Source organism: Haemaphysalis longicornis, unplaced genomic scaffold (genome assembly GCF_048455015.1).
Source record: "Haemaphysalis longicornis isolate Haplotype H1 unplaced genomic scaffold, Haemaphysalis longicornis Haplotype H1 scaffold_6, whole genome shotgun sequence".
NCBI classification, from domain to species: Eukaryota; Metazoa; Arthropoda; class Arachnida; order Ixodida; family Ixodidae; genus Haemaphysalis; species Haemaphysalis longicornis.
Genome location: NW_027526407.1, coordinates 173,015,700 through 173,041,306, shown reverse-complemented (window position 1 = coordinate 173,041,306; position 25,607 = coordinate 173,015,700). Strand labels below are relative to the sequence as shown.

The window sequence follows — 25,607 nt, the reverse complement described above, 5'->3', positions numbered from 1 at the left end:
CCAAAAGTCAAGCTGTGCAAAAAGAAATTTCCATCACGCTGAAGAATTCCACAATGATGACATAAAAAAGCCTCGACAAAATAAGAAGCTCCACGTAGCAAAGAGTCTTGGTAAAATAAAATGTAAAAACGGATGACAACTTTCAAGAGCCAAGCAGTATGACAACTTTCAAAGGCCAAGTAGTATACAAATATACACGGCCTAATTAGAGTGCCAGCATCGTAGCCACCGTCCGCTGAAAACTAAAGTGTGCCTTAAACATCGCTTTATCGCATTTATGTACAATTCCGCCACACTCTTCTAGGTTATTAAACATTCGTGCATGTTTTTCAAAAAAAAAAAAAAAAAAGAAAACATCCAGGACGCCTTAGGACTTGTCATGCGTCGTGAAGGCGAAATTATCAATAACCAATTGAACAGTTTAGACTGTGTTTGGCGTTTTGTTCTTGACTGGTTTCGTGTGCTTGCGGCTTGAGACACGTCGCTTCACCATCAGCTTCCGCCCCAACTCTTTCAAAGGGTTTCGACATGTCTCCTTCACGTCACGCCAATGCTTGTGGATTCCCTCGTGAAATGGAGCGTTGCCAGTCAAGGTAAATTTTGCTCCCTTTCCGTTAATTCGTTTTGTGGCGCTCTTCTGCTCCCTAAAATCAGCTGTGGTGCACTGCCATGGACGGTCGCCTTTCGCTCTTGATAAGTTTCTTGCCCTCCTGCTCGGAAATCCGCCATTATCTTCGTAGCGTGTTTCCCATGTATCCTTCGCTAGACTGCGACGTTTCGCAGGTGCGGCTACAGTAAATGTTCTGGATCCATTGAACAGACTCACAAGCGCAACGAGATAAAATTGAGAAGATTGGAGAGAGTTCGCTCCGTTTATTGCGAGTGCTACTTCCCCGGAAGAAGAATTGCTGTGTCCAAGTTCTTTTCAGACATGCCGTCACGTACATCATTCCCGAAATACCACCCCCGCGCTCCCGCGCTCCCTCACTTCCGAACTATTTCTCCGCAGCACGCCACGTGCTTATGTGGCGCAGTGGTGACCCACGCACCTCCTCATTCAGAGAACGGAGCTTGATTAACAAGCCCATGTTTAGCGAGATTTCTCCTCTACGTGGTTTGTATTCTTTTCAGCGACCAGCCGCGGTGGCTCAGTGGCTAAGGCGTTGCGCTGCTGAGTACGAGGTCGCGGGTTCGATTCCTGGCCGCGGCGGCCGCTTTTCTGATGGAGGAGAAAAGCAAAAACGCCCGTGTGTACGAGATTTCTGCGCACGTTAAAGATCCCCAGGTGGTCAAAATTAATACGGAGCCATCCACTACGGCGCGCCTCATCACCTGCTTTGCTTCGGTGCTTTGAACCCTACAATCAATCAATCAATCAATCAATCAATCAATCAATCAATCAATCAATCAATCAATCAATCAATCAATCAATCAATCAATCAATCAATCAATCAATCAATCAATAAATAAATAAATAAATAAATAAATAAATAAATAAATAAATAAATAAATAAATAAATAAATAAATAAATCAACCAGTCAGTCAATCAATCAATCAATCAATCAATCAATCAATCAAACAATTCTTTGCCTCGGCGCCGATTTTCTTGTTCTCCAAACAACGCCGCCTTTTCACCCATCGTACAAAAAATGCCGTCACATTAAAAGGTACACGGTAATAACATGCGACCACAAAAGCAAAAAGAAGACAACGCAAACAGAGGTAACTTCACGTGAGGGACTGTGCTTTTTAAATAGCATGCCTTATAGCTACCGTCATCATACTGATGGTCCTGTCGTTGTCACTTCTGCAATGTTGCTCAAAGAATCCAGGAAGCGACTCTTCAATTTAGAGAAGCTCTGCGGAGGATGAACATCTTTAAGGATGGGAAAATGTGCATGGTGTGTCAGAAGTTGTATCCTCACTCTAGGACCCTGTATGCCTCGCCAGCCGTTACAACCCGCTCCAGTAGCCGAAGGTAGTCGGACAGGCATGAGCTGGACAGGCTGCGCCTCCAGAGCAGGAGAGAGTTGAAATTATGTGATTTGGCTTGAGTGTGTGAGGGGCATCCACCAGCCATGTGAAGGATCCCGCTCTACGGAAGGGGAGAACAAGGGAGCTGATTTAAATGGAGTAGTGGGGGACCCTTTTTGGGTGTGGAAAGGTGTTCGTTTGCAAGACACGGTAGATTTAAGCCTGATTGATATATAGGCATCAATGGGGTAGGGCAAGGGTGCGTCGGGCCATGCGTTGACGTCGGGTCATATCTGCGTATGTGAGGAAGGGAGTAAATATCTCCAAGGCGCGTTTTCTTCTCTGTCATTACTCGCGCGACGTCGCGTCCCGTCTCCTTACCTTGTAACCCCAGATGGGCTGGTTTTCATATGATCTAGTTGTGTCATGGCAGGGGGTGACGCAGTACCATTGCGGGAGCCGCAGCGTCAACAGTTCAGGCCTGAAAGTGCCGTCAGGACTTTTGGCTGTCCGTCACTACAGTACTCTGGGTAGAGGAGATTGACACGCCGATTGCACCCCTTCAGCATCATTCGTCCGAGTGTTTTGACGGAGGCAGTAATAGCCTGTACTTCTTGGGCAGGGCTCACTGCCAACGCGAGCGCTCGGCAAGGGGGGGCGGGGTGCGGGCGTATGCCGCCACGCCTGTGAAGTTCGTGTAAACATCTTTAACGAATAAGTGAGTATCGATGAGGGGAGGTGCACGACAATAATTCGACAGCCGACCGACGATTGACGGACGGTTGAAGAGTCCAATTTCATTTCATTCATTTTCATGTTTATTACAGAATTCTGCGCATTAAAAATACGCAACAAGGTGTTGGGCCAATTGCCCAAGCTAGTTGAGGCCCAGATAAAAGATAGGCAACGGGAAAAACACGAACTTAAGGAGTCAACAAAGACAAGCACAATAGTTAATGCACGCACACTGTTTAAGTGTATGTTGCAAAGGCGCTCATAGGTCGCGGATGCAGAAAATAAAAGCAAATCTAAATTATTCACAGTGAAAAAAAAATACACTTATACACATTTCAGTCTTACACTCGGGATTGATTGTTTAAGCACTAAAGTGCCTTTATATCCCTCTATTCTTCAAATGAATCAATTCAACGCCTATGTATACACATAATACAAAGCTACATATACACACCTAAGAGCCCAACAATGCCAGTGCAGAGCAACACAAACCTCCATGCATTTTGGCAGGAATGGCTACGCAACCGACCATAAACCATAAAATTGAAAGTTATTTAACATAAACCGTTCAAAAGTATATTTGCATGCACCAACCCGGTTCCTGCTAAGGATTCTTTCATGGTATTTGTATTGATTTTTTCACCCTAGCTTTTAATAATACAGCTTTTTTAAGTGAATATAAATTATTAGCAATGTTGATTTCAAGAGGTACCACGTTCCAGATTTTGGCCCCAAATTTTTGGATTAATCGTTCGCCATACGTATTACGAGTTATCGGCAGATTAAACTTTACGTTATTGGCATGCCTAGTTTTGCTGGTTGCAACGATAAATTTAGTGGCAACGATTGACCATTATGCAAGGTCTTATTCAGAGCAATTGCAACTTTTATTTCGGAAAGAAGCTTTGGAGGCAAGATGAGGAGGTCACGAAACAATATTTGAGTGGGAGTGTGGAACTGGCAAAAGGTGATAATTACCGCACCATTTCGACCGTTTTCCGTTTTTTAACCGGGATGACGCTTATCGAATCGCAGTCGTGCACAGACGTCAACGCGTCCGTAAGAACACTGCAAAGTAGCAGACACAAAAAGATCCTTCGAATGGCGAGAGAAGCGGTAAAAACCCGCCGCGGTGGCTCAGTGGCTAAGGCGTTGCGCTGCTGAGCACGAGGTCGCGGGTTGGATTCCCGGCCGCGGCGGCCGCTTTTCTGATGGAGGCGAAAAGCAAAAACGCCCGTGTGTACGAGATTTCGGCGCACGTGAAAGATCCCCAGGTGCTCGAAATTAATCCGAAGCCCTCCACTACGGCGCGCCTCATCGCATGCGTTGCGTCGGCGCGTTAAACCCTACAATCAATCGAGAAGCGGCACAAACTTATCAGCACGTGCCACGTTTGAACGAATGCGGCCTTACGGCAGGAAAAAAACTTCATTACGGATGTTGAAACCGAAGTGGATGTCACTTGTTGGGTGTGCCAGTTACGCCACCGATTAACTTCTCTTGATGTTATTGCTGGTGTCGTCAATACCATGTAGTAAAGCGGCAGCGGATTCGCAATCGAGACATCCAACGTATCGTAAAACAGCCACCAAAGCTTGCTCCTCAGATGTGACATCCTAGATTGATGCTAGTGTATTTCTTTTAACCCCAATGCTTTTGTATGCAGTTGAAACAATTTTCACGCTGTAGAACCTCAACTTGGAGCGAACTGTAAGGGAATGCTATCCAGAAGCTTCTGCTGCGCAGGGCGCGGGAACTCTGTCTGGCCAGCAGCCACCAGAGAAGCCAGCAATCCAGTGGCTTCAGCTGGTCCTGGCGAGCGTATTCGGTGTCTGCCTGGCTGCGGTGCTACTGCTCTACCTGATCAACCCTGCGCGGAGCCGTGGTGGTGAGCGTGACCGAGGCCTTTGCCAAAGCCAGGGGTGCCTGGGCCACGCGGAGCTGATAGACAGACACGTCAACCGCAACGTGGATCCGTGCCACGACTTCAAAGCCTTCGCCTGCTCCCGGTGGACGGACGGCGCAGACCCCAACGGTTACGGCACGGCGCTCATGAGCCGCCACATGACCGCCTGGTTTAAGGACTTCAAGGTAGAGGTCTTCGCCACAATCGTGACAGTTACCAATGCGAATTTGTTGCTATGTTCCTTCTACCCATAACCGATCGCAGCAACTTTGAACTCCGATGCGGCCTACGAAAGAAACGTGCATGCGGTTTTAGAGAAACGACAAAGAGTTTAGGTAATGCGGGCGCTGGTGTGAAGCGTGAAGCATAGTTTGCATTTTGCGGACGCACGCAATTTTTGATAGTTTGCGGGCGGTGCGTTGGAGGGTTTCCAGGACTCGCCCGGCTGGCGCTTGTGTGTTGAGATGTGATTGCACGAGATTACCCCGCCGATTGGGCGACCCGACAAAATTGCTCTGAGCGCGCTCCTGTCCTTTATCGACGATATCATATGTTGCTGACAGGTACCTCCGGTGGCACAGAATGCTTGACGGTACTGGACACTATGGCTGTACCTAATCGTACCTAAAATCCGCGTGACGGCAACCGCCGCCTTCCTTGAGTCACGTTCGAATGGGTGTTTGGTTGGCTTGCCAAATATAGCTACCTTTTTATTGTTTGGGTGGCGCTGGCGACTATTCGCAACCACGCTATTAGCGAACGTGCCTGGCGCCTGACTAGAAGCGGGACTGGACAAAATATTTGCAGAACGCAACCCTAATATTTTGCGCTCGCTAAACTCTACCTCACACTAATCTAAAACGGTTTAGTATAATTTTACGCTCTCCGCGAGCAAAGTAATGCCACTTTCTCGCTTCACATCCGTCAAGCTGCGCACGCGGGTGCGTAGAGAGAAGAGCAAGACCAGCCAGCCAATCAATCCTTCATTTAGGACATCGTGCTCGCCCAATGCCCGTCATTAAAACAGAAAATCAACTACCCCGTTGTGTAACGACAACGATAGGAAAACGCGAAGCTTTTGTGGTTGAGTTTTCTCGTTTTATCGACGAGTTTGACCGATTTGCTTCGCTCGAGTTTAGCTCTGGTTCGGCGGTTTCCACGCCGGTAGACGCACTAAAGCTTCGCGTTTTCCCATCGTCGTCGTTCGACAAAGGGGTAGTTATTTTTGTTTCAATTAAGTTGAGAGAATGAAGACGCATTACTTAAATCGGGCAGTTTTTACATTACTTGAGTCATCAAAGAACGACAGGATTCTCTCGACGTCGCTTGGCCTCTATCTTTTAGAACGAGACGAAACCCTGATCCCCTGGACGAGCACGTGCGTGCTCACGTTCCCGCTAGCGCTGGCGTTGCTTAAAGGCAGCCTGCTCATCCTCTTAACGAATCACACGCGGTATACCAATTACGGTAGCCAATCCAACGCTGGGACTATGTGCTACTCTGGCGGTACGTGCTTGTTTGGTTGGGACTGGCCAACCAAAGAATCCACCAGAAGAGAGCTTCGCGTCCAACCATCGTCGTCCTTAGACGGAGCTGATAAAACACACCTATGAAACGACAAACTGAACGACTAAACCTCCGAATTTCCCCATTGTTGTCGTTAGGCAGAGAGGTCGTTGATTTTTTTCTTTCCCTTCACCCAAAACCATTCAGCACCATCGTCAGGGAAAGCTCTTTCCTGTAGGGCGTGTTCGCGTGCAACGATATCAGTGAGGAGAACAAAGCTTTGCTTATAGAAGCGCTGCCCGTCATCGCTGATGGGATAGTTCGCTAATGGGACTAATAAATCATCGCTAATGGGACAGACAACAGGTGTCTTACTGTCTGCCTATTGTCCAATCATTCGTGTCAGGTTTGCAATGCGTATACCATAGAAATTTCCCACTTATACGCCAGATGGAATATTGCCTTGATTGACAAACGCCGCTGAGGTTCAAAGAGTGACACTACATGGCATACTGTGTCAGTGGCGTCGGGGTGAAAGCTACAACTACGTTTGTTGAAAGAAAAAAAAAGTGTTAATTAGGCACCTCTTCAAGATTGCCTATGAGCTTTGAGTAAGATTGATGACGGCGGTCCCGTATGCCGCTTTATGAATAGAGCTCAACAGCCTTGTCGTGCCTGCTTTGTGGATGTCTGGCGATAACATTTTTAGTACCCAGTTGGTGTGATGGATGGTCTGAGAGAGTGCGATCTGCTTACTCCTTATGGACCAATCCGCTCGCTCGTTATGGACAATCATGCGAGGAACATGGAAGGCTCTGCCCACATTCTGTCGTGTAAACAGAAAACGTGGGGCCCTTGAGAACAAGAGCACTGTCAGCCGCTTTCATCCGCGTAAGATTTATTATTCATTTATTCATATTGTCACGGGAAGAAGACGACGAGAGCTATCGGCCCAACCTCCGGAGAAAAAGAAGACCCAGCAGGGCGGGCTCCCTCATGGCCGACATCGTGTAAATAGTGTAAATACATCACTCGCACCTTCCATCGTTTATTTCCTGTGTCCTGCCGCCACGTAACAATATACTTACCCTGAGGAAGATGGCGCACTACATAGGGGGGAGGGACTGGATTACACAACGAAAGGGACATCTTGAGAACACTATTCTGCTAGGTGAACCACATGAACAGTATGATTACATTATTGAAAAGAAAAAGAAGAAAAATTTACACCATCTTCCCGCGAGGGGAACCATGGGGTAGATGCGACGCATTGGGGGTTTCCGTTGCGTTATTCAAATCATCGGACGATGTCATCGGAGCGCCGGCGGCGGAACGACTGAGCGGAGTGGCGCACTTACCGCGTTTATATGCAGCGGAATGAGAGAGAGAAGCGCATAGCAGCGCATAGCAGCGCATGCGCATGTGGTAACCGAGCGCAAGCTGCGCGCTAACGCACAGCTGGCACGGTGACGGGAGCGAGCTGACCGCGCTGACGCACAGATGGCGCTGCGGTGAGAGCGGCGGAGCGCACAGCTGCCGCGCCGAGGATGCGGACTACGCCGCGACAACGACGCGGGACAAGGCGACTTAAAGAGATGCGTCGCATCTAAAATGATATAAGGTACAGAAACCGTGGAAATAGCCAAAATGTGCAAACAAGTAACCGTAATACTGCAAGAAGCGCCGCAAATACTTGTTGTTGAGGAAAGCTGGAAGGGCAGATTGAAACTTCGGCGTTTAGGTAAAGTTCATTATGCAGGATGCCACTGATTTCTTTCAGTGATGCTGAACAGCGGGGGATAAATTCTGATGGGCGTTAGCACTGGCGTATGTCGAGGTGAGTTTATCCGCATCATCAATACTGCATGAAACATGACGGTCATGACGAATGTGAGTGCGGGCAGATGGGTGGGGGCTCTGATACAAAGCGTGGAAGTATGATATCCTCAAAAACTTTGGAGCGATCAAGGGGTTCTTGCAGTGAGGATATACTTTGCTGTCGAGGCAATTACGATAAAATGAACCTTTTAGCGTTATTTTGAACCGAAATTTATCATTCTCAAAATAAATTGTAAAGGTGTCATATTATTGAAGCATACTCTAGTGAAGGTCAAATTAGCCAAACCATTAACCATTTTCAATCCAAGGGGCCTTATTCGGTGGGTTCAGATGATTTTTCAATTCTTGGCAATCTGTATCAGCACGTCTTTTGTCCATACGCGTCAGAGCAGGGTAGCCCTAAACTCTTTGCATTCAGAGTTCTTCTCAGAATTCGACTTATTGCTCTCAGTCGTTAATGAAAGTTATAATTCCGAGCAATAGGCATCACGTTGAATTTGTAGTCGTAAGTGCAAAATATTTTTAGTATAACCGAGGAAGTAAGGCGCAAGAGGAACATTTTACATCTCCAACAATCACCAAATTTCTAGATCAATATTGGGCGGACAAGCAGAGTAGAGTCATGGGCCTGAAAATTAGTATGCAGAAAAATAAAGTAATGCTTAATAATCTCAGGAGAGCACAGCGGTTTCAGATAGGTGGCGAGGCAGGGGAACTGGTGAGTCAATATGTCTACTTTGGCCAAGTAGTGACCCCGGATCCCAACCACGAGGCAGAAATAATTATAAGGATAATAGTGGGGGGGGGGGGGGGTGCGCATTTGGTAGGCATTCTCAGATAATGAATGGCAGCCTACCATTGTCCCTAACACTTTGAGGGTCGAATTTTTTCGCCATATGCGACCATGCCAGGGTCGATTTTTGTATTGCTGATTTAAATTGTTCGGATGAAGATATTTCTAGAAGCAATTATCCTAATTTTGTTACTGTGAACATAAAGTGACAAAAAATCGTTTGTGTTAAATACACGTGGATTATTCATGAGTAACACACGGAAAATTCCAAGTTACCACGAGAGAGTAACAAGCCGGCACCTTTTGAGTGAGTCGAAATCAGATAGACATCAGTTCCGCGGGCGCAAAAAAGCGGGAAGCGCCCGGAGGACGATACCGATACCAGCCGCTTCGCACGAGCGCGCGGCCCGATGCGCGAGCGATAGACGGCGCACCGCTCCTATAAAATACAAAAAATAGAGAAAAGAGCTTCATTAGTTTCGTAGGCGCCCTTGGCCTGTGGCGAGCGCAAGAAGCGAGAGGCGCCCGGGTGCCCGGTAGGCGATACCCAGCGCGCCCAATCGTTACTTGATGCGCAAACGATATCCGGCGCGCCGCTGAAGTAAATCATAAAAAAAACAAAAAGAGCAATCGGCGCAAGAAAATAATTTGACGTATTTCCGCAGTGTGACAGCACACGCCAAGCAAGAGAAGGTTGACGAAAAAGGCTCGCTTTTCAAACATACAAGCGATTTCGTACATATACGTTATTGACCATTTTGAAGGCGTTTGCAGAGGACGTATATGTACGTCCGCGGCCGTGAAAGAAATAAAGAACAAATTTTATCACATCTGCATCTTACCGGTAATCACCTACGGGGCAGAAACTTGGAGGCTCACAAAAGGAGTTCTACTTAAATTGAGGACGACTCAGCTAGCAGTGGAACGGGAGATGTTGAGTGTCAGGGACAAGAAGAGACCAGAGTGGGTCAGGAAACAAACGCGTGTTAAGTACCTTTTAGTAGAAATTGATAATGGCAACGTGAGAGTTTGAAGTCATATTTGCAACATATTTATTTATTTATTTATTACAATACTCTCCAGGCCTCTAAGGGCGTTACGGAGAGGAGTGGGTAAAGTTTATACAAAGTTTATAATGGCCGTCTTGAACGATGATGGGTCAGTGTTGCTGGCGATGGAGGCGGGAAGGTGGTTCCAGTCGGTGGCTGTCCTTGGTAAGAATGAAATGAAGTGCACGTTTGTTCGTGAGCTCGGCACGCTAACTTTAAATCTGTGGTCAATACGTTCGGAAAGATAAGCAGGTGGTGAGAGAAGGTCGTGTTTAATATCAGGATTGGTGAAGTCGATTTTGTGGGAGAGGACGATGCGAGATACTTTCCATCTGATAGATAGGTCAGGAAGCCCAAGGTTAGATTTAATAATGGATACGCTCCTTAATGCTGGAACAAAAAACGGATTTAACTAGAGTGCGATGAATTATATAACCATTACGAGATTGGTCACCATTCGTAGAGACTTCACACATTCGTGTTTTACATTTGCAATGCACGATCCCAGCCTGAGTATTGTGAGTACGTCGTCCGGATTAACGATTGCTTCGGGAAATAAACAATCACCAGCGAAAAGACGAATGTAGGAGTTAATATTTTGGAAAATAAACGCTTGAACAAGCACAACTTTTTAACTATCTTAGCCATATTGTCAGTGCTAATCCCAACCACCAAAAAATAAGTCGCACGGCAGGAATGGGCTAGTGCGCATTCGGCAAGCACTCACAAATAATGAGTAGTGAGCTCCTTCTATCCCTTTAAACAATAGCATGAAACCAATACGTCCTGCCGGTGATGACGTATGGAGCGGAAACTTGGCAGCTTACGGAACAACTGAAAATAAAATTTAGGTTGGCCCAGCGAGCGGGCCATCGACTGAATGATGATAGCAGTAAGACTTAAAGGGACCCTGCAACACTCTTTGAGCATTGCAAGTAAACCTGCGCGACGTTTAGATTACACTGCCAGGAATACCTGAGCCAAATATTACACGTGCACGTGAAGCGGTGAGCGCGCAAATCGATGTGAAAGACGCGGAAAAACCAACCGCTCTCTCTTCAGTTGTCCTCATTATGCAACCCCTGACATGGCCTAAGGGACGTCACATAGGCCATGGCTGCCCGATTGGCTGTCACTGGTCAACTTCGCGGCTAGATTCTGCCATTTCCGTCGTCGTCATCGCTGTGTACGAACCTCTGCTATGCCTGAACCTGTAGGCACAGTTTTGCCGTTTCTTTTGTGTTTTGAGTGCGCGCGGAGTTTGAGTGATGAGCTCAATACTTCCCTTTCAACAGGACCACTCGACTACAAACGTTTATTGCTTCAAAAACGCTCTACCAGCCTGAGCGCGCACTTGCGAGCCGGCACCCATGCATGCTATTTTGTGGCACCAGACCGGAAGTAGGCCCCTCCGCGTTGCGGAGAAAAGGAGAAAACTACCCGGCATGTGATATATCGAAGGCCGCCGAAGAGAACGCCGCGAGCCGCCCCCCTCTCCGGGAGAGAGCGCGCAGCTTTCGTCGCGTTGCCCGAGGTCGAGTTGAGAGGGAACGATTATGCGCGATTTCTCATCGCGCGTAGTTTCGTTAATTGTGAACTGATTTTCATAATTTATGCGGGAGGAGATTTCTGGGACAATAGACTTTATCCCAAAATACATTGCTAGCAGTCGATGGCAAGTGTTGCAGGGTCCCTTTAAATACAGCAAACGAGCATCCTGGATGAGGGAGCAAACTCGAGTTGGAGATATCGTAGTTGAAATTAGAAAAATAAATGGACTGATGCGAACCGACAGCAGGTGTAGCACGAGGGTAACAGAAAAGATATCGAGAGATGGAATTGGAAGAAGGGTAACGTCATTAACTCGATTGAGGGATGAAATGAAATTCGGAGGCAAAGGTGGACTCGGGCTGGGCAGGACAAGAGCGGGTGGAGGGTAATGGGAAAGGCTTTCGACCTGCAGTAGACCTAAATAGGCTGTTAATAATAATAATAATAATAATGATGATGTTTTTATTTTAAGAGCACTATGGAGCCTTTTACTGAGTGTTGTGGTACGCCGGCTTTGATTGATTGTAGGATTCAACAGGCCGACGCAATACGGCGATGAGGCGCGTCGTATTGGAGGGCTCCAGATTAATTTTGACCACTTGGGGACCTTTAAAATGCGCCTTAATCTTGAACACACGGTGGTTTTCGCTCGTATTTGTAAATAATCATCATCTGGTTCGGGTGCCAGTATCCTCATTATGAACGGTTGCCTACCATCATCATCAGCGGTCCTGGTACTGGCGCATCAGCAGTGCCACGCGAGAGGAGATCGAAGACGACCCACCGCCTGGCGGTAGCATGCCATCGCCGCTCTACAGTACCGGCCGGTCCTACACGCTCGAATATATGTAGGAGGCACCCGCTCACCGAGTACACGGCCTCTTTGCTGCAAGTGGTAACCCGGCGTTCCGCCCATGTCACCTGGCCAGCAGCACACACACATGGCGACGCAGGGGGACCCGCCAATTCCGGTGCTCGAGGCACGAAACCTCAGACGTTGGTTTTTGGAGCTTCAGGCCACCTTCTCGCTGAACTCCGTTACCATTCAGCAGCTCAAGCACTCAATCGTCAGGTAAACGCTTCCTGTCGAGCTCCGCTGCGTCCTAGTCACACCACCGCCCAGCGAAACACCGTACGATGACTTTCGCGCTGCCGTGCTGGCTCACTACGGTTATGGGGACGAGCCGCCGTCGCCTGCAACACACGAGGTACCCGCACGGCTTGCACACACTATGCCGCCACACACGGTATCCTGCGTGTCACCCAGCATGGTGACGTCCTCTCGTACCGACACGGACACCGTGGTCCTCACCTACAGTGCTGCAGCCGCACCTCCAGCGACAAAACGTGCAACTTACGTCATTGCGGCCGCTCACCAACCACAACCTGCCTCGTCCGCTGCTACCGCATCCCGAGAAGGCACACGTCTACAGACGAGAGTCGCAGCCGACGTCATGGCAGACGCTCACTGGCTGCAATAATTCGCCCTTCCAAATTATTCTACAGCCCGCAGCAGAACGCGGGAGTTCTGCTTCTCCCCGAGCGATGTCGAAACAGAGGCAATCCGAACAGCGCCACCTACAGAAGTTCAGACTCCACAGCAAGGGCGGCCTGCCAGGCAAGACACGTCCTCTGCGATATTGCCTACTCGATGCTGCGAAAGTTTTATTTCTCACACGCTGGTGAAATCATCACGTGCCAGCTCATGTGACCCGTTCGCTCGCATCAAGGACGACATCATTTGTACCCCTCGAGTCTCTACGTCCACGCCTATCCTCAGCCCACCCGGATGCATCGTGGACACAGCAGTCTGGACTTGATCGATTGCAGCATAGAGTGACGCAAGTGCCAGTGGTTGCCACACCGAGCCGTCCGAATATGGAACCCATGGGTACAAGACATCATTTTGAAATGATCTGTAAGCACCGACCTCGTCACTACGCACAGCGCACAGGCCGGGCTAGCCTTCCGTTGCACGGCCACCGTCGGGCTCAAACGCGACACGCACCAGACTAGTGCCATCAGAATGCGCTCGAATGCAGTTTAAGCGGCAACCTGTACGTGCTCGACGGCTGCGTTGTCGCTGCTTCGGTGGCATGAAAGAGCTGAGACGCATACCCCCGTACAACGCCAAACTTGCACGGCAGTCACAACGACCTTGGTTCACCTTACCTGGGAGCCAACGCAGCCCCGTTTTCACCACGTCTAGGTCCCTGCCGAGCACCCAGCCTCGGCCCCCAGAGAGCTGCAACAAACCGGACGCTCCCACGAAACCGACCACGACAGTCCAAAGACCTCGAACTTGGATATATCTCGCTAATGGCCCGCTGGACATGCTCGTACATTGTTTATTTTCGTGCATTGTTCTGGACATTTTTTTACTTCATCGCGCTTCAGGGGGGGAGGGGGGAGCTCTGTAGTGGCGCATCATTTTAATCTGATTCTGGCGCCACTATCCTCTTCATGAACGCTTGTCTACCATCATCATCAGCGGTCCTGATACTGGCGCGTCAGCAGTGCCATGTAAGAGGAGATCGAACACCACCGAGCTTTTGGGAGGTAGCATGCCATCGCTGCTCTCCAGCTCCGGCGGAGCTTGCGCACTAGAATAAATGTAGGAAGCTACCGCTCACCGAGTCCACGGCCCCTTTCTTGCACGGTGTTCGCCTCCAATCAGAAAAGCGGTCGCCGCGGCCTTGAAAAGAACCCGCGTCCTCGTGCTCAGCAGCACAACGCCTTAGCCACTGAGCCACTACGGCTGGTGTACCCAAGCTTAGACGAGCACGCTTTTGGAGCAAACATTGTTTACATGTGCCACCACTCAGAATTACGTCAGTGCAACTTCTGGTGTAAAGGTCCGACTGGAGATGACTGCGTTTAAGCAGCAATCTTTTTTTGGACCGTTTTTGAAGTCTTTGCGTATGTCTATGAATACGTCACAGACGTACCAAGAAGAATGCAGAGAACGGTGAAGATCTGTCGCTACTTAAAATATATGCGAGTGATAGGGTTTATTTCGTCTGAAGCTGTGCTGCGTCTCGAGAAGCAGATTATTGAGGTTTATACGAGCCATTTTTTGAGAATGCAATATTCATTCTAGTATATTGCAACAAATTGACGTAATATATAAATGGCTCTGTGATTACTAGGATTTCAGCTGTTACCGGATGTAAAACTAGAAGTCAGTTCTACAATACTCAAGTCGTCTGGTATTCATCCTGATTCAAGTAATTCCTAAGAGGTGAGCCAAAATAAAATCATAATTTATCAATCGGGAGTTTCAATAGTATGATTATTATTTGTGCAGTCTATCATTTGCGGTGATGCCTAATTGATAAAACAAGTATTTAATCTCGGCTTCTGCTAGGTTTAATAAATGATCCTTTGGAAAGTATCCAGTATATACAGCACGAAAATGCTTATACAGAATCCCGGCGCACTTACAAAGTGGTAGTGCACGGCCATCAGCATTTTCAAATTCAGGAACGCAGTTAGTGGGCTTAGTGCTTACCATACCTCGGCAAAGTTGGCGCGGCTCACTCAAACTCACTCACAATTTTTTCTCGAATCACCACTCACTCAAACTCAGACTCAATGCTGAGCAGCACATCTGCGCTCACTCAAACTCAAACTCACATTGAGCTCAAAACTCAGAACTCACTCGGACTCAAAACTCAAAATGTACTCAAACTCAAAATGGACTCAAAATTCAAAATGGACTCAAAACTCAAAATGTACTAAAACTCAAAATGAACTCAAAACTCAAAATGGACTCAAAACTCAAAATGTACTGAAACTCAAAGTGAACTCAATACTCAAAATGTACTCAATCCTCAAAATGTACTCAAAACTCAAAATGTACTCAAACTCAAAATGGACTCAAAAACTCAAAATGTACTCAATACTCAAAATGAACTCAGAACTCAAAATGGGCTGAGAACTCAAAATGAATTCAGAACTCACATGGCCTCACCGAGATTGAGACAGTTAGAGAGTGAGAGTGAGAGTTTGAGAGTGTGAGATTGAGAGTGTGAGTGTGAGTGTGAGAGTGAGTGTGAGTGTGAGAGTGAGAGTGTGAGTGACAGTGATAGTGTGAGTGTGAGTGAGAGTGAGAGTGAGAGTGTGAGAGTGAGAGTGTGAGTGTGACTGAGTGAGAGTGAGAGTGAGAGTGTGAGTGTGAGTGTGAGTGAGAGTGAGAGTGAGAGTGAGAGCGAGAGCGAGAGCGAGAGTGTGAGCGAGAGTGAGAGTGAGAGTGAGAGTGAGAGTGTGAGTGTGAGTGAGTGTGAGTGTGAGTGTGAGTGAGAGAGTGAGAGTGTGAGTGTGAGTGAGAGCGTGAGTGTGTGAGACAGTGAGTGTGAGTGTGAGTGTTAATGAGAGTCAGTGTGAGTGAGAGTAACAGTAAGAGTGAGAGTGAGTGTGAGTGTGACTGAGTGAGAGTGTGAGTGTGAGAGTGAGTGAGAGTGTGAGTGTGACTGAGAGTGAGGGTGAGAGTGTGAGTGAGAGAGAGTGAAAGAGAGAGAGTGTGAGTGAGAGTGAGAGTGTGAGTGAGAGTGAGAGTGAGAGTGAGAGTGAGTGTGAGAGTTAGAGTGAGAGTGAGAGTGTGAGTGAGAGTGAGAGTGAGAGTGAGAGTGAGTGTGAGTGTGAGTGTGAGTGTGAAAGTGAGAGTGAGAGTGTGAGTGTGAGTGTGAGTGTGAGAGTGAGAGTGTGAGTGTGAGTGAGAGAGTGTGAGTGTGAGTGAGTGTGAGTGGGGGTGAGTGAGCGTGTGAGTGTGAGTGAGTGAGCGTGTGAGTGTGAGTGTGTACCTTTTGCTATATACCTTTTGCTATATCCTCATAATTATAACCAGAAAGCATTTCTATATTTGTCCCACGTGATCCCCCTCGACGAGACCTTTAATTTGATACCCCACACACCTTAGGAGGGTCATACAAAATTCATACCAGTCAAACTAACGATGCCTCTCATGACTGTAACCAGGACGCATTATTTAGGTGTCCGACATGATTCCCCTAACTGGAACCTTCAATTTGACGCCCCACATTCTTCAGCGGCCTCACCTTGAATTTAACCCCATCTATGACTCATAATGACCATCTCATGATTCGAACTACGAAGCCTTTTTTTATTTGTACCACGTGATTCCCCTCGTCAAGACCGTAAATTTGATACCCTACACGCCCTAGCGGGGTCACTTCGAATTTTACCCCAATATAAGACTCGCCATGACAATCTAATGGTTATAACCAGGAAGCATTTTTGTATTTCTCCCACGTGATTCGGCTCATCAAGACCATTGATTTGATACCCATCACACCCTAGTGGAATCAATTTGAATGTTAAACCAATCAATGACAAACCATGACTATCTCATGATATAGCCCTACCACATTTTTGTCCCACGTGATTTTCCTTATCGGAACCTTCAATTTGATGCCCCGGACACCCAGTGGCATCATTGTGAATTTGAACCTAATTTATGACCCATTTTGACTATGTCATGATAATAATCAGGAAGCACGTGATTACCCTCATCGAGACCTTTAATTTGATACGCCCTAGCGTCATGAACCTGAATTTTAACCGAATCTTTGACTTACCATGACTAAGTCATGATATATCCATATCTCATGTTCGTCCCGAATGATTCCCCACATCGAGACCTTGAATTTGATTCCCCACATGCCCTCACAGCGTCATTTTGAATTTTAACCCAATCTATGACTCATTATGACTGCCTGATGACTACAATCAGGAAGCATTTTTTTATTTACACCGCGTGATTCCGTTAATCCGGACCTTTCATTTGATACCTTACATGCTTTAGCCTCATCAGTTTCATTTTTCACCCAATCTAATGTTGTCATTATTGTCTTAAGGGGCGCTGCCCAGTCAATTCAGCTAATTCATTTGAAACAGAAGAAAGGACAGCCACCGCCCCTATTTCCCCCCTGCTCCCGCCTCCTCCTTTGTGGCCCCTAGTATATCAAGCTGTTAACAGTAGCAGGCGAACAACCAGCACGCCAGCGCCGCCGTGTGCTTTTCCACCACCCTTTCCCACGCTCTTAGTGGATTCGTCAGGAGGAAAAGTTAAGACAACCCTTTTTTATGACCTCACCAGTCAATTATCACTCACGCGCCCAGCCGCGAAAATTAGGTATACAGCAAGTGCTTATGGCTATAAAAATTCAACAAGAAACTAAAAAAAATCAGACACCACCTCCCTCCCAACCGATCATGCAGATCGCGATTGGTGCCATAACCGCAGGTAACCTGAATTCCGAGCCCACAGTGACGCATGAAACTTAACAGCCAACCATAGCTGCCTGCTAGGCTACTCATATGTACTCAAAGTCCAAATGGACTTAAAACTCCTATGTACTCAGAACTCCAAATGGACTTAAAACTCCTATGTACTCAGTACTCAAAATGTACTCAAAACTCAATATGTAATCAAACTCAAAATGTACTCAAACTCAAAATGTACTCAGAACTCAAAATGGACTCAAACTCAAAATGTACTCAGAACTCAAAATGGACTCAAACTCAAAATGGACTCAAACTCAAAATGTACTCAGAACTCAAAATGGGCTCAAACTCAAATTGTACTCAGAACTCAAAATGGACTCAAACTCAAATTGTACTCAGAAATCAAAATGGACTCAAACTCAAAATGTACTCAGAACTCAAAATGGACTCAAACTCAAAATGTTCTCAGAACTCAAAATGGACTCAAACTCAAAATGTACTCAGAACTCAAAATGGACTCAAACTCAAAATGTACTCAGAACTCAAAATGGACTCAAACTCAAAATGTACTCAGAACTCAAAATGGACTCAAACTCAAAATGTACTCAGAACTCAAAATGGACTCAAACTCAATCGGACTCAAACTCAGTCGTGATCACTCGGCACAAACTCACTCAAGCTCAAACTCACCATGCCACACTAGCCTCGCGCTCACTCAAACTGAAACTCACGCGTGAGTTTGAGTCCAAATGAGTCTGAGTGAGTGGACTCATGAGTGAGTTCGCCGACCTCTGGTGCTTACCGTGCGGCAGAACGTCTTTTGGGTACGTTTTTAGTAGAGCCGGTAGTTTTATTAGAGTACTTTTCTTAAGCTTATACGATCGCTGCTCTGCAAGCTAAGCAAGCTCTTTGAACTGCAGCCAGTCGGCAACAACATTTGTTCGCGAAGCCTTCCTTCACGCTCTTTTTTTTCTCCTTTGAAGATATCTTGACATCCAGCGTAAACCAAGGTTCGTTTTTTTGTTTGTTTCAACAGTCGGTGTGGGAATGCAGGCACTGTCTCTTTAGTTTGTCGCCATAGATGCTACAAATTTACTTAGTTGATCTACTCTCAAAATAGCTCTGATGTCCTATGTGAATCCGCAAGCATACTGTTGATGTCCCCGTTATAGAGGTCCCCGTATGCATTTTACTGAGATCCCCTTATACCAACATCTGCAAGCGTTTCCGTTTTACAGTTGGGCTGAGTGCGGTAGCCATAGCAAGCAATGAACGAGCTTATAGGCCCTGATTTCTCCCAAAACACGAACACAGGTGTTAACTGGGTGATTTGCTAAAATTAAATTTAGGTTGTATTTCCCAATGTGTCGGTTCTTGCAAAAGCTGAGGGAGGTTGGTAAGATGAGTGGAATAAAGGAAACGGATCTGTTCCTGTCGAGTGTAAGGCTTGTTAAAAGTGAACTCGGCCCGTCAACGTCGCGTAGTTGATCTGACCAGCTAGAATAATAATAATACGATGCAACAATTTGGCGGAAGCGCTCTCCAGCCCTTGATTTTAAAGATTAGCAACATCAATCTGATAATCCGGGAGACGGTAGCGTAAATGCCACACCAGATGCATAAATCGCCAATGGTGTGCCGCTTACCGTATGTATCTTGAAGGTGATGAAATAGATGTTTTTACTGGCCGTAGGGGATTTACTTCCTCTATGTACATTTACTTTTATATGATTCTTCCGTAGTCTCGCTAGGTTGCCACTTTGTACTAAGAGGGTGGTCGCTTCATTTTGTGTGCGGGGAGGGTCCCCGAGGAAACATTTTCTTCATTTTCATGATGCCGCGTTGTCCTTGTAATTGTAAAATTTTACAGCGTATTTAAATTATTGGCCCGAAGTTCTATTTCAAGAATTTGTATTTTTAACACAGTTTGACTGCTACAGCAGTAGTTGTGGCGTTTAGCTATTGTCTATTGGCTGTCCGTACAAACCTAGACCACATAACGTTCCAGAATTCAGATGTGTTAATTGTATAGCGTGCGCTAAGCTTGGTCAAAAGTTCGGCTCTTTTGATAGAGTGAACGCTTTGTTTAAGGGGGGGGGGGGGGCTGGATGCCAGGCTCATGAGCCCTTGTAACCATCGTCGCTTAGACGTGTGGATACGTACATAAAGCGCACCTGGTCGTTTCTGCACCTCTTCTAGATAATTCCACATACCTCCTCATACAGCTAGCCGTACTTATCACACAGTTTTAAGTAAAACACTCGCACGTCCCCATCACACCACCGTACCTTGTTGGTCAGCCAGATTTAGGGGAACTCCCCAAGGTTGAGTAAATTTCTGCGAAGGAAAGTTTGACATGCACCTCAATGCAACCGTACTTTTCTTCGCACACCTTGTTGGCTTTCAAACAGCGATTGGGAACGCAATCACCGAGATAGAGTAATTCATCATCACTGGACAGTGCACTTAGCGAGGCTTATTTCACCTTGCTTCTATTCTACCTGTGTTCTTTGCAGGAGATGCTTGAAAACGGCACCAAGCTAATTCCATTTGGTGTGCGTCCACTGCGAATGTTCGAGCTATGCATGTCTGACGTCGACGAGGCCAGCACCATGATAGGAATAAGGGAGCTGCAGGATTTCATGCGCGAGCTACGGATACCTTGGCCAGCACCTCCTTTTGCCGGGGTCGAGCCTCTGGGTGTCCTCTTAGATCTCGCTTACAACTGGAACCTCGGCTTCTGGTTCGAGGCTTCGCCTCTCACAGCCACAAATGTGCAGAACCCACGCACTTGGTCTCTGCTTATCGAACCTGGAAGCTTTGTCGGATCCCGGGCAGCCCAACACCAAACAGTGGTTCACGCGGGTGCTTACACCTCTTACTGGAACTCGCTGCGACACGCCTTCGCTGTTGACTCCTCGACGACGCATGCCGAGCACAGCAAAGTAGAGGAAATTGCCGCCAGGGAGGCCGATATACTAATGGCCCTCTTCAAGGTTACACGGTCGAGCACGAGACATCCCGCGCGGTTTGCGATCCGTGATATTGAACGTTACACTCCAAACATATCGGCGGCTGTATGGAATCGTGAAATCGAGCAAAGGGTTGCCTCAGAGGAAGTCACGTCAACGTTGCAGGAGCTGCCCAACAGCATCACTGTGAGTGACGTGGCTCTGATGGCCGTTATAAACAGTCTTTACGCCAAGTACACCAGAGAACAGATCCTGGAGCATATTGGCTGGTTCTTCGTCCAGGTCTTCGCGCCGATCGCGGACCGCAAGTTCTTGGTGAGCAGGTACGGCAGCCAAGCCATGGCTGACACCAAGAGACATGCCTATTGTGCAACTGAAGTGGAGGCAACGTACCGGTTTTTGGTCACCGCGCTTTATACAAAGTCACGCTTTTCGTCTGAGGCTCGAGCGGCGATTGATTTCCAGTTGGAATCTGTAAAGGAGGCAGCGCTCGGAATAATTGCCTCTGGTCGTCCGACGTGGGCGGACAACTCGTCGCGGGAGCTGCTCGCGGCTAAGGTCAGCAGTCTCAGGACACTCCTTTGGCCGCCAGCTGACCTCCTACACGAATCCAAGCTGCTGGCCATGTACGGAAACGTTTCGGCCAACGAGAGCTGTTTCGCCGAACACTGGTTCAACGTCTTCTACGCCAAGCGGGCCTTACTTCATGACCCCAGGTATGCTTTGCTTTGAGCATAAGTTGTTTCATATTGGTTGTGCGTGCCGAGTCTACATCCATCACATGAGGCTAATATTTAAGGGGCGAGGGGTTATTTAATTGTACCACAGGCAGTCGTTTTTGTTATCACGATACGTACAATGCACACCAATGACCCAGCTCTAAGCAGCAGGAAGGCTTAGTCACTAAAAGCCAGGGCGGCTCATATCTGGTATCACATACAACCACTCACATAATGGGCGGCGTTTACGCCGATGTAGAACTAGCGGTATTACCCGGCCATGTCTGGGTGGGCCACTATAATAATTACAGAAATGGCTATAACACTTGTTATCTCTTGTATTACATGGGTACTTCCCCATGGAGTTGTACGCAGTTATAAACTCCTGGCGGCTTTCAAAATACATGGGCTGCTCCAAGAGGTATGTGGTTGCAGGAAACTGCGGGAATCCGTTTTGTTCAAACTATCCTGAACGACATTGTACCGAGATGGTGTCATCAAAAGACTATTTATTCATGCGAAGTATTACTTGGCAGGTGTGACGAACTCTCACCAGTCACAGTATTATAATAAATAACACGAGTTTATACGGGAGCCGCGTGGTTGTGGAAGCTCGCTACAGATGGCGTTCGCTGTGCTACGCGTTAAAGTATAACTGAATTCTATTTCGAGAGGAGTGTAATTTTAAAATACTGCTCAGCCACTTTTACGCTTCATGGGACAATATCCTGAATCTTGATTTGAGCTATTTTATGGCCAGCAGGTATATGCAAAAATGAATCGGATATATTAAGGGGCTAAATAGATCGGGAAATCTGTTGTAAAAAAGGTAATTTACCGAACATCGTGATTGTCCCATTACATGGCAGTTATGAAAAAAACTTGAAAAAACATTTGACACATTTGGATTGTTGACCTCTATCCCCAAAACAGTGTTCGATATTACGACGGTCCTGCGATAAAAAAAAATTGTGGCACATGGTTTTGGAGCTGCTCACACACTCAGGGGTGTAATATGTAAAATAATTCACAACATTACGCTCCTACACCGTAAAAAAAATGTGCTTCTCAAATTTGAAGTTTTCTACAGCAACTAGTTTGCTTAGCGTTCACAGCAAATGTGAAGTCTTTTGCGCCCTTCATCGGCAGAAATTTAAAATTCGCCTTTCAGCTTTGTCGGCGGGTGAAAGTTTGTTTTTTGCATTGATTGATTGAATGATTGATTGTAGGGTTTAACGCGCCGACGCAACGCAGGCGACGAGGCGCGCCGTAGTGGAAGGCTCCGGATTAGTTTTAACCACCTGGGGATCTTTACGTGCGCCGAAATTTCGTACACACGGGCGTTTTTGCTTTCCGCCTCCATCAGAGAAGCGGCCGCCACGGCCGGGAATCGAACCCGCGTCCTCGTGCTCAGCAGCGCAACGCTTTAGCCGCTGAGCCACCGCGGCGGGTGATTGAATAAACCAATCCGTGAAACATTTATCGGAAAATCTTCAAGAACACCTGTTTTGATCGGAAAAGATGCATTGCTCCAATAGCACTGGTTAGGGCGAAACCCTAAAATTACATTTGAGATTGGATATATGAACCAGTGAGCATGGTTACTAAATCCAAATATCCCCCTTTTCAACGGTTAGGTGTACAATTTTGAAACATTATGCCTTACTAAGCCCCTACGCCATGATAGATTTACTCCCGAATTTTAATTTCTGTGTCTAGCACTTTTGTCCGGGCATTGTTGAGTGAGTGAGTGAGTGAGGGAGTGAGTGAGTGAGTGAGTGAGTGAGTGAGTAAGCTAGCGAGCCGGTCGGTCGGTCGGTCGGTCAGTCGGGTCGGGTCGGGTCGGGTCGGGGTCGGGTCGGGTCGGGTCGAGTTGGTCGGTCTGTCGGTCGGTCGGTCTGGCAGTTCTCTTTACAGGTATAAACTTTACCACTATATCAGTAAAATTTCCGCCTAGGAACGTCAGTTTTTACCGCGGATCAATATTTTTTTTTCATAGCTCTTTTGTTGCATTCGAATACGTGGCAGGACCACTTCCTTTCCCTTCTTCTACTTCCATCCCACCCTCAACGTCCCCATGGTTTCGTGCACCTCGAGATTGTAATAGGCATCTTTATTTTTTCTCTCCTCTAAAACACACCCTAAATGTGCCTAATAAATCACCAGTCGACATTTTTTTAATGCTTTTACAGACGTGAACAAGACAAAAATAGTACTAAATATCTTCAGATGTCTGAAGGAGGCGAACAGCAAAACCGCCCGTGTGTTCGAGGTTTCGGCGCCCGTTAAATATCCCTAGGTCGTCAAAAATTCATCCGGAGCCATCCACTATGGCGCGCCTCATCGCCTGTGAAGCGTCGGGGCGTTAAACCCTACAACCAATGAAGCAAGCAGTCAGTCTTCAGTGCGTGTACAATACCATTCGTTTGTGAACAACTACACCAAGTAGATAATTCATTTGTGTTGGCCACATAACGTGGATAAAGGAGCACGTGGACCTGGATGAACGTGGAAAAACCATAGGGTATCTGAACAGCCAGACAGGACCTGCCTGCTTCATCTTCTTTCCTCGTTTTGTCCAATTGAACATCGCAGCCTCGATGGTTACCCTTTTCGGACACCTCGTAGTGATAACTGGGGACAAAGCGGCGCCCTTCTTTTGAGATCTCCTTGTAACATCCTTCCTTTTTTTTACTTTCTTATAAAACATGCTGCTATCTTGTCATTTCCTAATAGTAAATCCTCATAAGCTACGCAAGAAGGAAAGCGGACAGAAGCAAATACAACATAGGTCGCTGTGATCGCCTCAAACATTGTTAAGTCAAATTAACAAATGTCCAGAAGGCGCCCAATTCTCCTAGGAAACCTGTATTCGAATCAGCCAGACGCTAAGCCTGCGGCAGTCATACCACCCAAACTGGTGTTATGCTTATTAAACTGCATAGATTTGTCGCCCACGTTTTTCGTATCAGACAATGTCAAACAGCAACTCCACATTTGAAAACTCTTCGCAGGTACGCTGCGGCCACGACGCTCCCTCTCAACTTCGTGATGCCGTACTTCTTCTATCACAATATACATAACGCCGTACTCATTTCCTTGGCTGCACTTGCCAGACCACTGTACGACGCCTACGGCACGGCATCAATGGCCTACGGAGGCTTGGGATTCTCTTATGCTGCCCAGCTGGTCAGGGCCTTCAAAGATGGCGGTTGGGCGGTCGACACCGATGGCAACATCGCTGCCGACTCGTGGGCGCCGCCATCTTGGAAGCAAGGCTCCCAGACAAAGCTCCAGTGCCTCAAGCCCGACTTCGACTCGCCCTTCCCGGAAATACCGGCCATCGAAATTGCACACGCCGCATTCAGGCATGCGCTCGGCAATGACTCCGCACTGTCGCGCCGAGTGACGTTAGATTACACTGAGGAACAGGTCTTCTTCATTACGGCCTGTTTCACTCTGTGTTCGATTCCAAGCCTCGCCGGGCGCTTCTTCGGTGGTGACTGCAACAAGGCAGCAAGAAACTACGCGCCCATTGCGGAGGCGTTTCACTGCCGCGATGGTGCAAGCATGAAGCCCAAGACTCCGTGTTCCTATTTTGACTGAGCACGCCAAACGTTTCAATGAAATGTTTACTTATTGTGTATACAGACCCGACAGCTATTTCTTATTTTAACGCGCGCCTGAAGATAACTATTGCGAATTGTTGTTAACAGAATGTGCTGTCACCTTATCTCCGTAGAATTTATGCTTACAAGTTGCTAATTGCACTTGATGATGACGCGCTTGCGGAAATGGTAGTGTGAATGCTTCATACCTCCCAAGGTTCGGTGTTTACTTTTTGCACGTTATTGCCGACCGAGGAAATGCATGCTTGCTTGTATGCCGGTGTTATGTTACTACCATACGTATTTTCATTCCGCAACTTTCCTTGTATCGGTTCGCCTTAGCTGCAATTTCTTAAACTTATTTGTTTTTTCCGGGCTTCACGACATCTGAGTTTGTCTCATCCTAACGACTGCGAGGTTACACTCCCAACTACTCTGTTCAAAGAAAAATGTTCCTGTATCACTGTGGGTGGTTCTGATTTTCTGAAACAATTTATTTTTTGTGCACTTCACACTGTGTAGCTCTATTTTATCTCAAAGGCTTGGAGGTGACACTTCGCGGCTGTTCTGTTAAATTGGAAACAGTGCCGCTATCACTCTGGAATAACATTTTAAAGCCGCAGGTTTCGATTTACGTAAATAATGCAACCCAATTCGACTGACCAGCGAAAGCATCTGGAACATTAGACAGCCCCTTATATCTATTTT

General features: G+C 47.1%; 1 protein-coding gene across 1 annotated transcript; it reads left to right on the top strand.

Moving 5' to 3' along the window:
* The first annotated feature begins 3,724 nt into the window (after positions 1-3,724).
* LOC144143376 (endothelin-converting enzyme 1-like) lies at positions 3,725-24,897 on the top strand. Its single transcript, XM_077675141.1, has 4 exons — positions 3,725-3,769; positions 4,457-4,801; positions 20,117-21,288; positions 24,408-24,897. Exons 1-4 carry the CDS (start codon positions 3,725-3,727, stop codon positions 24,895-24,897), a joined length of 2,052 nt encoding a protein of 683 aa, XP_077531267.1.
* Positions 24,898-25,607: the final 710 nt, after the last annotated feature.

Coding starts and splice junctions, on each gene's coding strand:
- LOC144143376 (XM_077675141.1), top strand. CDS start 3,725: ATGACGCTTATCGAATCGCAGTCGTGCACAGACGTCAACGCGTCC. Junction 4,802..20,116: donor CCTGGTTTAAGGACTTCAAG/GTAGAGGTCTTC, acceptor TGTTCTTTGCAG/GAGATGCTTGAAAACGGCAC. Junction 21,289..24,407: donor GCCTTACTTCATGACCCCAG/GTATGCTTTGCT, acceptor TGCACTTGCCAG/ACCACTGTACGACGCCTACG.